A 17,245-nucleotide genomic window follows, 5' to 3' on the forward strand; every position below is an offset into this window, starting at 1 on the left:
ACACACACACACACACACACACACACACACACACACAGGGGAAGCAAAGAATCAGTCACAAGTATGCAGGCAGTATATTGCAAACTAACACTCCACACCTTAACGTTTAGCGAAGGAAGAACGTTTAGCCGTACAACACAATGCTCGCAACACTGTGCAAACACTGCGAGGTCGTGCAGCGTTTGCACGGTATTTTGTGAGGCATTAATTGTAAGGCACGACGTCTGCTTTCGTTGTCACGTAAGGGTACACAGCAAACATTATTGTGTCGATGTTGACCTACAGTACAATGTTAGTCAGCTGAACGCTAATGTATGGTCCCGTTACTAAGTTAACAATACACTACTGCGAAATAAGAGAAAAAGTTCAGGCTTTACTTTAACATTAGTGATGCAACCTTACGTCATATGATATACCGTTACTTTATGATACATTCTAATGCTACAGGATATATTGTACTACTTCATTACACCCTCATACTGTGAACATTACACTACTACTCAAAATAGTACTCTTAAGCCAGCACACTACAGATACACAGTCACTGCCAATGGTCGAGTAGCCTGCCACCCTCACCTCTCCTGTGCTTGGCGCTTGCTTGCCCTCACTCCCATGTCCATTTGTGGGTTTATAATGGTAGAAGTATACCTTACTGAAGCTCTATTTTTCTACTATATGTTTTAAATGTATAGTTTTCTAGTCAAGGCGGAATGCTTAGTTATGTTAAAAAGAACTGTATAAAGATGCAAATACAAACACTATTAAGGTCAGAGAGAGTGAGGTGTTCAGCAGAGGAGTAAAGGAAAGTGACTGGGATGAGGCAGAGTAATATTCACTTACACATTTTTCCCACTGACAGATTTAGATTGTTTGACAGCACTGTATTATGATGACAAAACACCGAGCGAAAGTATTGTTGATAATCGTCCAAGTAAGGAAGGTAATGATTTAGTTAAGGAGGCCAAGGATTTATCTGGATGGGGAGGAAAAAACATCTAAGAGGGGATCAGTCTGGGGTTTGTCTGGGGAGGAAATGGTGATGTAGGAGAAATGTCGGGCGGTAGGTTATTCATTAATTAGCCATGACTTTGATAAGTTACTCTACACAACTACAAGTACAAGTTTCCATCACAACACCAAACCTTCGGGGAAACAATACAATACACAACTTTAAACTAAAGTTCAATTGACAAACGTTAACTACTTTATCAAAACGTTGTGCACAAGATACAATACGAAAGGTGAAACGCAAACTCATACGGTGCTATAGCGATGGTGGAGGAGGTAGCGGTGGTGGTGATGACGATCGGAATACTTCTTCCTTGCCCTCCGTCTTCTGATTACCAAGCCACGACGCCCGTCAGCCACCAGCCACTCGTCGCCTGCACCTCCTAGTACTTGAAGCTCTCGGCGCCACCACGGCCGTAACCTGCAGCGTCACGAGGAGTTAGGGTAGTGAGCGTTATGCCATTTATGTACGAGGGAGTTATCAATATGCACGACAAACTAAAAGAAAAAAAAAGTAGAATAGTAGAGATGTTAGTTTTTGGAAGAATTAGTAGAACAGTAAGAGACAGTTTTCATGTAGCACAAATAACTATAATTGGAATAGTAGTAAAGGATAGTCTTCACGTAGGAGATATTAGATATTATGAGCACTAAGAATGTGTGTGTGTGTGTGTGTGTGTGTGTGTGTGTGTGTGTGTGTGTGTGTGTGTGTGTGTGTGTGTGTGTGTGTGTGTGTGTGTGTGTTTTAAAAAGTTACAGCTGGCAGAGAACGTATGCGAGAGTTGAAATAGTGATGATAGGAGTGTGTGATATGAGAGAAACGCTTTGCTCTCTTACCACGACTATCTTTGAAAGGCCACAGAGATGATTAGGAACGTTCTCAACACTTTCTAACCTTTTGATAACGTAGACATCTCTTTAATCTGTTTCTGGAGCCGTAAAAACATTCTTAGAAACACGTGTCGTTTCAACTAGAACCCTTTGATTTGAGAGAAGTGAAAGATCGGCCTAATAGTTATGAGATAAGTGTGTGAGGTGAGAGTGTGCATGATCGCGCGGCAACTGACATGCTAATACCAAGGAAAGTGATGAAATAGTTAACCCGTATGTTCCTCCTCCTCCTCCTTCTCTTCCTCCTCCACTACACACTACATGTTCTCTCTCTTCTTATTCTTTTTAATTTATCTGATTTTCTTCCTTCAGATGCTCTTCTACCCCTTACACGTATCATGCTCTACAATTATTCTTGGTTGCTTTTATTTTTTATTTTTTTCTCCTCCACAGATGCTTCTCCCCACTTAATCTTCCTATTTTACTCCTCCCCCTTTCTTTTCATCGTTTTCTCTCCCAGCCTCACTCCTCCCTTCATTCGCTACATTCCTGTCCTGCCCTAAAACACACCCAAAGCAACAGCAAGCAAACAAACCTTCATGAACAGATAAGCTAGAAGTACCACATGTTTTTAATTCCTTCAGTATCAAGCCGCGTTTTCATATTTATTCTCGTTACTATCTAGCGATTCTATACTTCTTCAGAAGCTTATGTGGGGGATTAAAATAGTAAAGACTCTGGCCATTAATTAATCTTTTGACCTCCATATACTCTTCCTAATACGAATAAAATCGTCTAACTATACCCGACAATCATGGTAAAAATGCGTCTCAGTATCAGCTGCCTTTAAAGAAACTACGTTGCTTTCGGAATCTACAAATGTCAACAGTATTACCCGACTGATGATAACAAATGACATTTACTTCTCGATAAGCCATCTAAAATATGTATAGCGCATAGGTCAGAAGGTTGTGGAAATACCCTAGATGAAGTATGAGGGAAACACGTGGATGTAGAGAATGTGTAGCGAGGGTGATGTAGACGGCAATGAAAAGGAATAGGATGAGGAAGAAGAGTAGCGGAGGGGGAATAGAAGGACGATGAGTGGCTGGTTGGACAGTAGTCGCAATTATAGGTGATGGAGAAGGTAGAGCCAAGTACTAGGTGATCTGGAATACTAGGATAAGAAAATGATGGATGATTTCATGCTTTTTCTATTGCTGGAGACTAAGTGAAAACAATAAGTAGTATATATAAAGAAAAAAAAGAAAGAAAAGAAGAAAACGATGGAAAATCTTATAAATATACTTTGTTTTGTTGCTGTAAAGAAAGTAGAAACGATAAGTACTATAGGTAAAGAACGAAAAAAACCCAAAAACCGGAAAAAAAGCGAGGAATTAGAAAAGAAAAAGAAGAAAACGATGGATGCTCTTATAAACATACGTGGTTTCAATGCTACAGAGAAAATAGAAACGATAAGTAGTTTATGTAAAGAAAGAACGAAATAAAAACTGGAAAAAACGAGAATATGACAAGAAAAAGAAAAAAAAGAAGAAAATGACGAATAACCCTTTAAATACACTCGTAATTTGTTTCATTGTTGGAAAAAAGAAGAAACGAGAAGGAGTGGATGAAAAGAAAAGAAGATAAAGAAGACAATACACAGGAAAAGACGTGTAGGAGGAGGAAGAAAAGAAGTGGGTTATGAATGTAATAGCCTCACCGCCGGGTCCGAAGAGGGCGCTGTAGCAGGGGTTGTTGCAGTAGGGCTTGCCTTCGTGCTCTGAGTGGCCCCCGGGAGTGAGGGTCTTGTTGCATTTCTCACAGCGCAGACAGCCCGAGTGCCAGTCCTTCCCCAGAGAGGTCTTGCGCTCGGCTGTGAAGAAGTAGTGTGTGAAGCGTTCTGGTCTCTCGTAAGGAGTAATTTGCAAGACCAGAGAGATGATCAGACGGTTTCTCACGTATGCTTTTCTACACACACACACACACACACACAGAGAGAGAGAGAGAGAGAGAGAGAGAGAGAGAGAGAGAGAGAGAGAGAGAGAGAGAGAGAGAGAGAGAGAGAGAGAGAGAGAGAGAGAGAGAGAGAGAGAGAGAGAGAGAGAGAGAGAGAGAGACACAGAACACACACACACACACACACACACACACACACACACACACACACACACACACACACACACACACACACACACACACACACACACACACAAGGAGAAGGAGGAGAAAAAAAAAAAAAAAAAAGGACCACAACAACATCACCAGCAACAACAACAACAGCAACAACAAAAATAACATCAAGAACTACTACTACTACTACTACTACTACTACTACTACTACTACTACTACTACTACTACTTCAAACTGTAAATGATGTGAACATTGTCTGATACATGATGAAAATGTACATCGCCTGAAAGTTACAGAACATAAAAATGAAAAAAAAAAAAAATGCTCGTAGGAAAATATAATTTGTTTTTGTAGTAAGGATGTGTGTGTGTGTGTGTGTGTGTGTGCTAAAAGTTATGCATGTTCACACCTCCGATGCATTCTTAACTTTAGTCGTCATCATATTATACAGCCACCACCACCACCACCACCACTACTACTACTACTACTATTACTACTACTACTACTACTACTACTACTACTACTATTACAGTACACCGTTATCTGCCCACATATCACAACACAGGGGCCTCTCTCGACAGGATGCTTTGTGGCTATTTTTCCGTCCAGACTGAGATAAAGACAGCTATAAATAGGCACCATAACACAACACGAGCGACCAACTTTTGACTCTTGGGGAGAGAGAGAGAGAGAGAGAGAGAGAGAGAGAGAGAGAGAGAGAGAGAGAGTTGTGAGACTTGCCTGGAAATCATACGGTGATGATTTGTACTATTAGGAAGAGTCTAACTTTGTATAAGTAATGTATGAGTAAAAAAAGGAAGAAAACTGATCAACTATTTTGACAGCAAAAGGAAAGTGTAAATTCTCAGATAAACAGAACTCTAAGACACACACATAGTTTTACGTTTTCATCACTCAGGCTCGTACAAAGCTAGTTTTCTCAACTGTACGTACACACGCTCATTTGGTATATATTTGTCAATAAGTCCAGTGAATTTCGTGTCTAGAGATCGAAGGAAGAATAGTATATGAAGAACAATATTCCTTTTCTCTCCATGCATTCCAATATTCTTTCTTATTTCTCTATCTACAAAGAAAAAAATATATGTTCGTGTATAGCAAGTACACACACACACACACACACACACACACACACACACACACACACACACACACACACACACACACACACACACACACACACACTTGAGTATGACTGTAAGGTAGCGTGACTATAATGTACTGCCAAGCTAACGGAGTGACAGATTGACTGATTAAGTGATTGATTCATAGACATGATGAATGATCAATTAACTGAATATCTAATTTAATATATGGGTGACACACTAACTAATACCACACCTCAGCTGACACATGAAAGGAAAAATCTACAGAATTACTATACTTATACTGAAACAAAGAGAAAGAAAAGCTTAAAAATTACAAAAAGAAAAATATGAAACGAAAAGTAGTGAGAAGGGAGTTTTACGATAATGAAATACTGAGCTGAATAAAAGATAATGATATAGATACAGCTGGTCGCCACGTATTCACTGAGGGCATACACTACAAGCTCCACCACCTGAGAGTCACAATGTGATCTGGAAACACACACTATTTACTAACATCACAAAATCCTGAAGTGATCGAATTGCAATGAAATGACAAAACCAACATGTGTATAATTTTCTTCAACTCTTTAACTACTAATTGGCGTATCTTTGCTATTCCATATGGACATCCCTAGAGGAGCCAAGACAGACTGAAAAGGTATACACTAAAAAAGGCTTAAATTACTCGATTGTTTCTTAATTTGCGGAATATTACCAACACTCACACCAGACCGTCTACAGAACACGATAAACCACATCAGTCAAAAGATTAAACAGCAACAGATTTGAGGACTGGCCCCTACAATTACCAGTCACGATCTCAATCCCCTTACAATCACCAATAACAATCTTTTTCCTCCTATAATAAAAATAAGAGTCTTTTCCCCTTACAATCACCAATAACAATATTTTCCTCCTATATTCACTAATAAGAATCTTTTCCCTTACATTCACCAATAACAAATTTTTTTCTCTCTATAATCACCAATAATCTTTTTTTTCTTTTTCCCTATGATCACCCAGAGCTTTTATCTAAGACACATTTTTGTACTACCTAGTTCATTAAATCATTCTGTGTCAGGGAAAGAGGAAGAGATGAAAAATGTATCCTCTTTGTGTGTATTCATGTAGGCAGTTCTTATAGAGTACGGAATGTTTGCAAAGGTTGACCATAGCTGTAGAAGAACTAACCCTATATATTTATCTATTGTCTGTCCACTTGCACCACACCTGAACCATTCCTCTCTCAACCTAACAGTGACCGCCTCTTCCCGCTATAAACCTACATCATACAGCAACGGGAAAAAATAACAACAAAACTTATTCCCTTTAATCTTTATGTATTCTGTTTTACGTTCCCGATAAACCAGTCTAGGACATATAATTGATTAAAAAAAAGTCCCTCGAAATGAAGTTCTCGAAAAGCAAGAGAGTAAAGAGAGTTAGAGTCAGGCAAGGAACACAGGGCACCACAGCAGGCGTCTTTGTTAGCAGATGTCAAAGGTTTCTCTTATAACTGTGCGAACCTGAAATATTTGCTTCAAGAACTTTGGAATGAAAGATGAAACGAGTCGTGGGTAACGGTGCACCATGCTCTCTCTCTCTCTCTCTCTCTCTCTCTCTCTCTCTCTCTCTCTCTGTGTGTGTGCCTGACCTCATCCTTCTACTACTACCACTACTACTACTACTACTACTACTACTACTACCACTACTGCCTCTACTACTACTAACCTTATTACTACTACTATCACAACCCCAGCCATCATAACAAAACCAGCAACAAACAACAACTAATACTACTTCCAACACAACCACCATCATTACCACCACCACTGCTACCCGAATCCCAAGTACTTAATCATCCCTCAACTAACAAGGCCCGCGTCACCAGCAGGCCTCCTAAAACCACAACCTGATGCACAACACGTCCTCCTTCCCGCAGCCTCCCGCCGCCACCTTCCCAATGTCAAGCGGGCACTAACCCCCTCGCGTGCAGGCCAAGAACGGGTAGGCAGGCATGCAGGCAGGGAGGTATAAGGCTGGGTGGTGAGGGAGGAGGAGACGGGGATGGTGAAGGTATGGAGAGAGTCCGGGAGGGTGTGAGTGAGTAAGTGGTGAATATAGTGAGTGGATATCAGTGTTGCAGTGAGATACGTGCTGGAAGTGGGTTGCGGAGGGAGACGAGGGGGTTGATTGGGAGAAGGCTAGGCAAGGAAGGAGGATTAATATAGGGAGGGGAATATAAGGGATGGAAATGGTGGATGGAAATAAGAAGGGAGAGAGGAATGGAGAAAGTGTGAGAGGTGGGCATGCAAGGAGGCAAGGATGGAGGTGTGTGTGTGTGTGTGTGTGTGTGTGTGTGTGTGTGTGTGTGTGTGTGTGTGTGTGTGTGTGTGTGTGTGTGTGTGTGTGTGTCATGCAGCCTCGCGACTCCCTCCTCCCTTTCCCCCTCATTAAATAAAGATGCACACCCTAAATGGAATTACTGGGAGATACATTTTCTTCTTTTTTCTTTCTTTCTGACATTAAGTTTAGAATATGTTGTCTTAAGAATTCAAACATTTGGTATTGAAAGATAAGAAAAAAAGTCTCCTATGTTTATCCATTGAGGGAACATGACATAATTTTCCTTAATGCAATATAGACATAAGATATTTAACCTCTTCAGTACCATGACGCGATTTCATATTTATTCTGCTTACTATTTGGTGATTTTATGCAGCTTCAGAAACTTACGTGGGGATTAAACTGGTGAAGACTCTGGCCATTAATCTTCTAACCTCCATACACCCTTCCTAATGTCAACAGAATAGTCTAATCATACACAATCCTGAAAAGGTTAAATATTCTTAGGTTTAGCTATCAAAATGCTACGGCTCCTTGAACGCCCGATGTTTTGAAGGGTGCTTTGAGGAACACCACCTTTCAGAACACTGTGCTGCGCATTTGGCGAGTGAAGTGAACGAAAGTGAGAAGAGACAAGAGACAGAACAACGTCCTTCTATTAACTGTTACGTAAAAGGTTGTAACGATAATAGATAAACAACACTTAATGAAGACAAAAATAGCGAAAGTAATTACGAGAGAGAGAGAGAGAGAGAGAGAGAGAGAGAGAGAGAGAGAGAGAGAGAGAGAGAGAGAGAGAGAGAGAGAGAGAGAGGTCAAGGCAGTATACTTGAAGTTGCGTGAGGGCCATCATGACTTCACCTCCTCCACCGCTAAGGATGTATTACTCACCTGAAGATTAGGTCACGAGAGTTGCATGACGAGGCAGAAAATGATGCACGGAAGATGAGAGAGAGAGAGAGAGAGAGAGAGAGAGAGACGAAAAAAAGATGAGGCACGCTATTTTTTGCACTGTATGAATGAGGAATTTAAACACACACACACACACACACACACACACACACACACACACACACACAGAAGACTACGACAAGTAAAGAAAGGTACATAAATACAAGTGAGTTTGCTCTTTCGTTTCCAGGTGAAGACAAAACAAGGAGGAGAAGTTGTTACGATTTTCTTTCTCTCTCTCTCTCTCTCTCTCTCTCTCTCTCTCTCTCTCTCTCTCTCTCTCTCTCTCCCTGTACCTCAAGCATGCTAAGGAGGACGAAGGTTAGAGTGCAGAGTTGACTGGCCTGAGAGAGAGAGAGAGAGAGAGAGAGAGAGAGAGAGAGAGAGAGAGAGAGAGAGAGAGAGAGAGAGAGAGAGAGAGAGAGAGAGAGAGAGAGAGAGAGAGAGAGAGAGAGAGAGAGAGAGAGAGAGAGAGAGATCCATCATGACACTCTATTGTAGCCACCTCAAAGTCCCTCCTTTACATATATACAAAGTGAAATACGCATGTCATCAAAACACACACACACACACACACACACACACACACACACACACACACACACACTACGGATATACTACTACTACTACTACTACCACTACTACTCCTACTACTCTACTACTACTACTACTACTACTAATTTGCATCATTAGGAGAACCCGTTCAAGTCATTAATGTATCCTACCAGTTAAAAGATTAGCTTCTAGCCCGGCAGACGGTCAGAAGGAAGAAGAAGAAGAAGAAGAAGAAGAAGAAGAAGAAGAAGAAGAAGAAGAAGAAGAAGAAGAAGAAGAAGAAGAAGAAGAAGAAGAAGAAGAAGAAGAAGAAGAAGAGGAGGAGGAGGAGGAGGAGGAGGAGGAGGAGGAGGAGGAGGAGGAGGAGGAGGAGGAGAAGGAGGAGGTCAGTTTGCTCATACCTCCTCTCTGAGATCATCACTTGCTCAACACCCAAACATTCTTATAAGGAACAGCAACAGTCACTATACCACTTTCCCTGTACCTCACCTCTTCACCCACCTGTTGTCGCCTTACCTGTACACCGAACCCTGCACACCTTGATGCCCTTCACCTGTACTCTCCCATCCGCCGCTACAATTACCTTTCTCACTCTTCATCCTTTTCATACTTCGGTTATCACTGTAGTTTTTTTTTGCACCTTAGTCATCGCTTCCCTCTACCGTCCTCACACCTATACACATCTCTCCCTCATTTACTCATTAACACTTCACCTTTCTCATATAGAAGATCTCATTTACTTATCAGCTTAACCTCTTCAGTGCCATGTCACGTTTTCATATTCATTCTGCTTACCATTTGGTGATTTTATAGTTTCAGAAACTTATGTGGGGAATAGAATAGTGAACACTGTGGCCATTAATCTTCTGACCTCGACAAACCCTTCCTAATGTCAATAAAACCGTCTAACTATAACCAAAACTCTTGATCAAAATGCGTCCCAGTACTGAAGGGGCTAACATCATATTTTCCTTCTTATTTCTCTACGTGTCTCTACCATACACCATTAACGGTTTCGTCTCACATTCCTCTAATGTATGTAAAAGATACCAGTTCTGTACGCCTTCACATTGCCAAGTCATCATACTCTTACCATGTGATCGTCTGTTCCTCCATCTCAAATTTTCTCTTCTTATACAATCACTTACTCCTGTCTCTTATTTAGTTATTTAGTTCCAACACATTATCTTTCTTTCCATGCCTTTATCTATCATCTTTTTTTCATATTTTCTGTGTTCGTTCTCTTGCAAGCTCATTTCTCTTTTACGGCTTCCCTTTTTGGTCCACCGCTCACTTGCCTCACAAAACACTTCATCTATCAGTCCTTTATTCTCTCTCCTCCTACCCTCCTCCTCCTTGCAGCCACTTTGATAAAGAATGTGATAGCGTCGAATAATTGAATGCGATAAGATTGGCACTGATAAGCTGATGTGGATATTTTGTCTAATTATTTTTGTTTATGAGAATAGCTTGCTCATTTTGGTGAGATTTAAATATGTAAATTTATAAAGGCTACGAAAATTCAGCACTCTCACGTATCATTAGTGTTCTGCTTTCTTATTAAGGTCACGAAGCCAGTGAGCCGAATGAAGAATTAATAAGTGATGCGGGAGTGTCTATCCAGGCAAGCAGGCATGAAAGCAGAAGCACACACACACGCACGCACGCACACACACACACACACACACACACACACACACACACACACCTATCTTGCTACCTATAATTTTTCGATTTTTTCTATGTCTTATGTTTACCGCAGTTTATAGTTTTATAATAAAGACTAGAAATTAAGTCACAGCTGCAGTGTGACGTCACGCATGAAGAGTTAGTTCCACACACCCATGATTGACCTCGTTCACATCCACCTCCATGTGAATACCAGTAATGTTGATGTAAGATCTCCTCTATAATAAATAAACTTTTCTCTCGTGCCTTTGTCCAATCCTTAGGTCTTTATTTTTATTTCTCATAACTTTTCTATATTTCTTTGAACATACTCATACTTTACATTAATTTCTCGAAAGTCTTCACAACACCATGCAGCGAATCAAATTAAGCGAAGTAGACGTAAAATATTAGGACGTCAAAATCTATTCCTCAGTTTGCGTTTTTTTTTTTTTTCTATTGATATGTTGGATTGATAATCGTTCATTTCCTTTCCTTTTCTTCATAGTTTTCATATGATTTTTTGCGACTTCAGTGAACGACACAACAGGAGATAGATAGATAGATAGATAGATGGAAGTATAAATATGTGGCTAGATAGATCGATAGACAAACAGACAAATAGATTGATGTAAGGACAAATAGACAGATGGATTGATGAATAAATAGACAAATAAACAGGACGAATACCAGCCAGGCTTCACTCTTCATCCATCCACTCCTCCCACTCGAGCTCCACAGACAGCCACGAGGCAAGACGCTGTAACTTTATACTATGTTGACATGAAACTAATTTGGTCAACTCTTCAGGTTCTTCTTTTGCAGTTTGTTACTCAGACCGGCATGATGTTTTATTTCCTTTCATTTTTTTTTCACCCTTGCGTTCTTAGACAGACTTTCTAACAGGCAGAAAATGAAGAGAAACAAATTAAAAAGGCAAACAAAAATAATCAATCTAATAATAAATAAACAGAAAAGGGAAGAGAATAAGCTTATGTAGAATGATCTAATCTAAGAACAAACTCAAGAAAAAACAATGAAAAATAAAAAAAAAGACGAAAGGGTGATGAGTCTAAAGATCATACGTGTTAACTGGAAAATAAAAAGAAAATGAATAAAAACACTGAGACATTAACCACAAAACAACACACACATGCAAAAAGAGGGAAAAAAGAACAAGTTAAAAAAAAAATCGATGAACTGTGTCAACTTAATAGAGCAATGAAAACAACGTAATGAGTTGAAGGAAATGAATGAAAAATACCAGATATTATCGACGTAATAATCACACACACACACACACACACACACACACACACACACACACACACACACACACACACGTCAATCAGATATTTTCTAAGGATCAATGCATATGTACATAGGTACTTAAGTTGTAATATGAATGGTAGAGAAGATGCAACAAGTGGATTTTCAGTTACAAAGCCGTTAAATAAGTAGGTTGAATATTGTGAACACCATTTTTACACAAACATGAAAAAAAAAAGGAGAAAAGATGAAGTTTGAAGAGCAAAAAAGAAACTTGAAAAAATTACTATAACATAACAAAACAAAGAAAAAAGTAATTTGAATACTGTTAATACCATTCTTACACAGGAAGAAGAAGAAGAAGAAGAAGAAGAAGAAGAAGAAGAAGAAGAAGAAGAAGAAGAAGAAGAAGAAGAAGAAGGGGAACAAGAACAAGAACAAGAAAAAGAAGAAGAAGAAGAAGAAGGAGAACAAGAAGAAAAGAAAAAGAATAAGAAAATGAGAAAAAGCTGAAATTTAAAGAGCTATATAGAAGTTACAGAAATCAACATAACGTACCTAAACCGATGGAAGGAAAAGGAAGAAAGAAAGAACACAAGATAATTAAAAGTGCAAAAAAGCAGCTAGTATCCACAAATGAGCATAATATGAACAAATGGTGATATTATACGAGTCGAAATAGAAGTAAGAAAAAGATACAATATAAACAAGATGAAATAGCACAGAAAAAAACACCAACACAAAACATGAAGCTGCGTATAGCATATTGTAAAGAACTCAACGGAATAAAGGTGAAAAAATGAAAAGAACTTAGGATTGATAAAGTGATAAGATTAAGGTAACACTACATGAGTGAAAGAAACTTAGAGATAAGACGTCATGTACTCTTAGGAATTTCCTGAAATGGATTGTGTTGATTTGTTATTTTGAATGACGGGGAAAAAAATACAATGAGAGAGAGAGAGAGAGAGAGAGAGAGAGAGAGAGAGAGAGAGAGAGAGAGAGAGAGAGAGAGAGAGAGAGAGAGAGAGAGAATGTACGAACAGTATAGACTTTTCAAATTAATTACGGAACGAAGTTAAAGAAATAACTGAATGAACAAATAAGGAAATGATAAAGATGAGAGATAAAAAAAAGGACATATATAATGATGATGGAGAATAAAAAAAGGAAGAGGTAAATGAAAGAATGGAAGGAAGACAAAATGGGTTAGAAAAGAGGAATCTCTCTCTCTCTCTCTCTCTCTCTCTCTCTATTACATTTGACGCATATGTTGGTATGTTCATGTGTAATTAATGGTAAGTTCTTCTCATTGGCTGATGCTCGGGTGTGCTGCGCGATGATTGGCCGTTCACTAGACACACAGAGGAGACTGTAAACAAACATTCCCTGGTGTGTGTGTGTGTGTGTGTGTGTGTGTGTGTGTGTGTGTGTGTGTGTCTATGCATGCAGTCACGTATATGGGTTAGGTATGCACACACACACACACACACACACACACACACACACACACACACACACACACACACACTGGTTGTAACCTTGCTATGTGTGCACATCTGTGAATAATTTAACACCTGTGTCGCCACACACCTGCATACTTCACGAAGGTAAGCACGCCCCTTCCTCCCCCTTTTCCCCCACACCCCTCCCTTCTTCCCTCCCTCCCACACACACACACACACACACACACACACACATTATTTGCAACATTATGTATCAATGACAAGATTTTTGTGATTTTTTTTTATAAAGAAACGATGACGACAGAAGAAAACCCCTAAAAAACAACGACAACAACAACAACAACAACAACAACAACAACAACTACTACTACTACTACTACTACTACTACTACGCAGTAACTTTTATCTCTCCTCTCTGGATAAACATTATACGACTCGCATTTACGTCGAGAGAGAGAGAGAGAGAGAGAGAGAGAGAGAGAGAGAGAGAGAGAGAGAGAGAGAGTACAGTCGGATGAGCGTAAACACAATGATAAGAGGGATTTCAAGATTTTCTCTCTCTCTCTCTCTCGATTAGTGAAGCTAATGTATACTGAAAAAAATGAGACTGATTTACCATTACAATACAAACAACTGAGAGAGAGAGAGAGAGAGAGAGAGAGAGAGAGAGAGAGAGAGAGAGAGAGAGAGAGAGAGAGAGAGAGAGAGAGAGAGAGAGAGAGAGAGAGAGAGAGAACATTGCTACAGAAGAAGAAGAAGAAGAAGAAGAAGAAGAAGAAGAAGAAGAAGAAAGATAACTCACAAAGATAACATATATATATATATATATATATATATATATATATATATATATATATATATATATATATATATATATATATATATATATATATATATATATATATATATATATATATATATATATATATATATATATATATATATATATATATATATATATATATATATATATATATATATATATATATATATATATATATATATATACTCTTAAAATTGGTGTAAAAGAGAAAAAATAAAAATAAAACAAGAAAACAAAGAAGGAAAGAAAAGAAGAGAGGAGAGAAGAGATCAGGGAAAGAGGAGAAGGTGGAGGAGGAAAAGAGAATGACTAACCACATCGTAACAGCAAATAACTTCATTACTCGCAGTGTCTCATTATATAAACAGAAATGATGACATGAAATACGAGTATATACCTGAGAATACCAAACCATAATCCTCTCTCTCTCTCTCTCTCTCTCTCTCTCTCTCTCTCTCAATGCTAGAAATAAAATAAACGTAACTCTACAGCTCATGGGTCTTCGTGTGTTATAGAGAACATTCCACTGTTAACTAATAGAGGTTTAGCAGCGGGATACTCTTACTTTACTCTTCTGTCATCATCAAGTGTAAATTTGATGACAGCCTACAGAATAACAGGGAGGTAACTGAACGACCGCTGTGTCTTTTGAAAGCAACAGTAAGATGAGAGATTAACAGGGAGGTGATCAAATTTATGCTGTGTCTTTCGAAAGCAAATAGAAGGTAAGGAATTAATCTGAAGCTGAGAGAGAGAGAGAGAGAGAGAGAGAGAGAGAGAGAGAGAGAGAGAGAGAGAGAGAGAGAGAGAGAGAGAGAGAGAGAGATTATCAGTTCAACGACATATGCAAACTATATTATCTTCAGAACTCTTGCAGTCTGAGATAGAGACAGAATTATCACAAACCTAGTAGAAAATAAAAAAAAAGTTATAGATAAAAATGCCCACAGAAAGACACAAGACAACTTGAATAACAAAAGATACATAATAAAACAAGGTCGGGAGAAACACAGATGATGATGCAGAGTGACAGAGTGATAAAAAAAAAACACACAAAGAAAAAAAAAAAAAAAAAAAACACGATTAGATGGAAAGACAGAGTGACACCAACATGTATAAGTTAACGAAAATAGCTAAACAATACGACACACCGAGAAACAAAGGGGAAGTAGATACGAGTGTGCAGATAAGCATATAAACGTACAGACATACAAACAGATCAAAGACTGACGGGCAAGCAAGGGGAGAAAAACACAACTAAAAGCGTAAAAATAAAGATACACAGAAAAAAAAAAGATTGATGACAAAACAGGAACACCAAAGAAAACAAAACACACACACACACACACACACACACACACACACACTCTAGCCAATACCAGGAAGAGATAAGCTTGAACTGAACAGTTGAAAGAGCCGCAAAACCAAGGAAGTGACGGACGCAGCTTGAGACCAGAGAAAGAAGTGAATGAACTCAAGGGGAACGTAACAGGACAGGAGCTTACCGAAATACACCGGCTTGTTGCACTTGGGACAGTTAGGCATGGTGGCAGACCAGGAGGCGAGGACGAGGTGGGAGAAGAGAGTGACGACCGAGTGAGCAAGCGTGCGGTGTCGGTGGCGGGGAGTGTATGTGTGAGCGCGGGGATGAATGTGTGTGGGTTGAGAGAGAGAGAGAGAGAGAGAGAGAGAGAGAGAGAGAGAGAGAGAGAGAGAGAGAGAGAGAGCAGGAGATATGAATAAAAATAAGAATAACAGCAATAATGATGATGATGATAACAATAACAATAACAATAATAATAATAATAATAATAATAATAATAATAATAATAATACCACTACTACTATTAGATCATCACTTCATTCACTACGCATCTATTTTAATTTCCCTTATTTCCACACTGGTATTTCATTTTTCTTGCCGCAGAAGAAGTTTCTTTTGACTTCCCTTCTATCAACAGCGTGTATCAATTAACCTTTACAGTACCATGACGCATTTTATAAAATGGAGATGAGTTGTCAAGTTCTCATATCCTTTTTTTCCTCCCCTTCATTAATGATGTCGAATCCATGGTGAACTATGAATACAATGATGAAGACACCCCTCAAAACCCGTAACTATGAATACAATGATGAGGGACCTATGAAAACTCCCAACAACTTTCACCAGGACATGTTAACCTCTTCAGTACTGGGACGCATTTCTACCACGAGTTCTGGGTATGATTAGACGATTTCATTTACATTAGGAAGGGTCTCTGGAGGTCAGAAGATTAATGCACATAGATTTCACTATTTTAATCACCCATAAAAGTTTCTGAAGCTGTATAAAGTCGCCAAATGCAGAATGAATATGAAAAAACGTCATGGTATTGACAGGGTTAAAAATTGAGTGTTTTGAGAAAGCAGCTCAAGGTTTTCATGGCCATCACACCACCACCGCAGCCTTTCCCTCACACCTCACTGCCTCACTACATAACACACAGGTCCGGCTGGGCTTCCATCAAACACTACTAACTTTACATGGAACTTGGAACGCACTAAGTATATATACTTTTATCCTATAGTAAGAACTCCCTCAGCAACACTATCCCAATAAAACACAGAATTTCCCAATGAAACATTTGAAACATTTTTATTTTGCCTTATATTATTCATTTTAAAGCAGTGTTAATACAAGAGAAGCGGCAGATCATTTAAGGCCGAGGTCTTTTGAGTAGTATTTTGTATCTCGTGAATTTGTTACAGCTAGAATTATGTGCAGATTCTACATGAATAATCATGCACATAGGCCTACATACATATAATACAGACCACAGCAAACTTCTTCCCAAAAAAGTCAACGGTAAAAGTTGGCAAACTACACATCGATCAGTATCAATTATTCACAACTTTCACAGACTCTTATTAAAGTCTATGAAAGTCTGCAAATTTAAATCTCCAAAAATACAGCCCCACATTACTACCTTGCTGTGACTCAGTACCGATAATGATGCTCGGTGTTCGCAGTGTCGTAATCAGGTACCTTTCAGGAAGGATACGATGAAGAAAAAAGTGGTTAATCATATTTTTGGCTGGGTGT

At 39.0% G+C, this 17,245-nt stretch overlaps 1 protein-coding gene across 1 annotated transcript; it reads right to left on the reverse strand.

The window, feature by feature from the left end:
* Nucleotides 1–55: 55 nt before the first annotated feature.
* On the reverse strand, nt 56–15,831 carry LOC123498055 (cysteine-rich protein 1-like). The gene is made up of 3 exons (XM_045245145.1): nt 15,669–15,831; nt 3,563–3,715; nt 56–1,429 (listed from the first exon to the last, which is right to left on the reverse strand). The coding sequence occupies exons 1-3, from the start codon at nt 15,706–15,708 to the stop codon at nt 1,392–1,394; spliced, it is 231 nt and encodes a 76-aa protein (XP_045101080.1). The 5' UTR covers nt 15,709–15,831; the 3' UTR covers nt 56–1,391.
* Between the last annotated feature and the right edge of the window lie 1,414 nt (nt 15,832–17,245).

Source organism: Portunus trituberculatus, chromosome 47 (assembly GCF_017591435.1).
Source record: "Portunus trituberculatus isolate SZX2019 chromosome 47, ASM1759143v1, whole genome shotgun sequence".
Lineage (NCBI taxonomy): Eukaryota > Metazoa > Arthropoda > Malacostraca > Decapoda > Portunidae > Portunus > Portunus trituberculatus.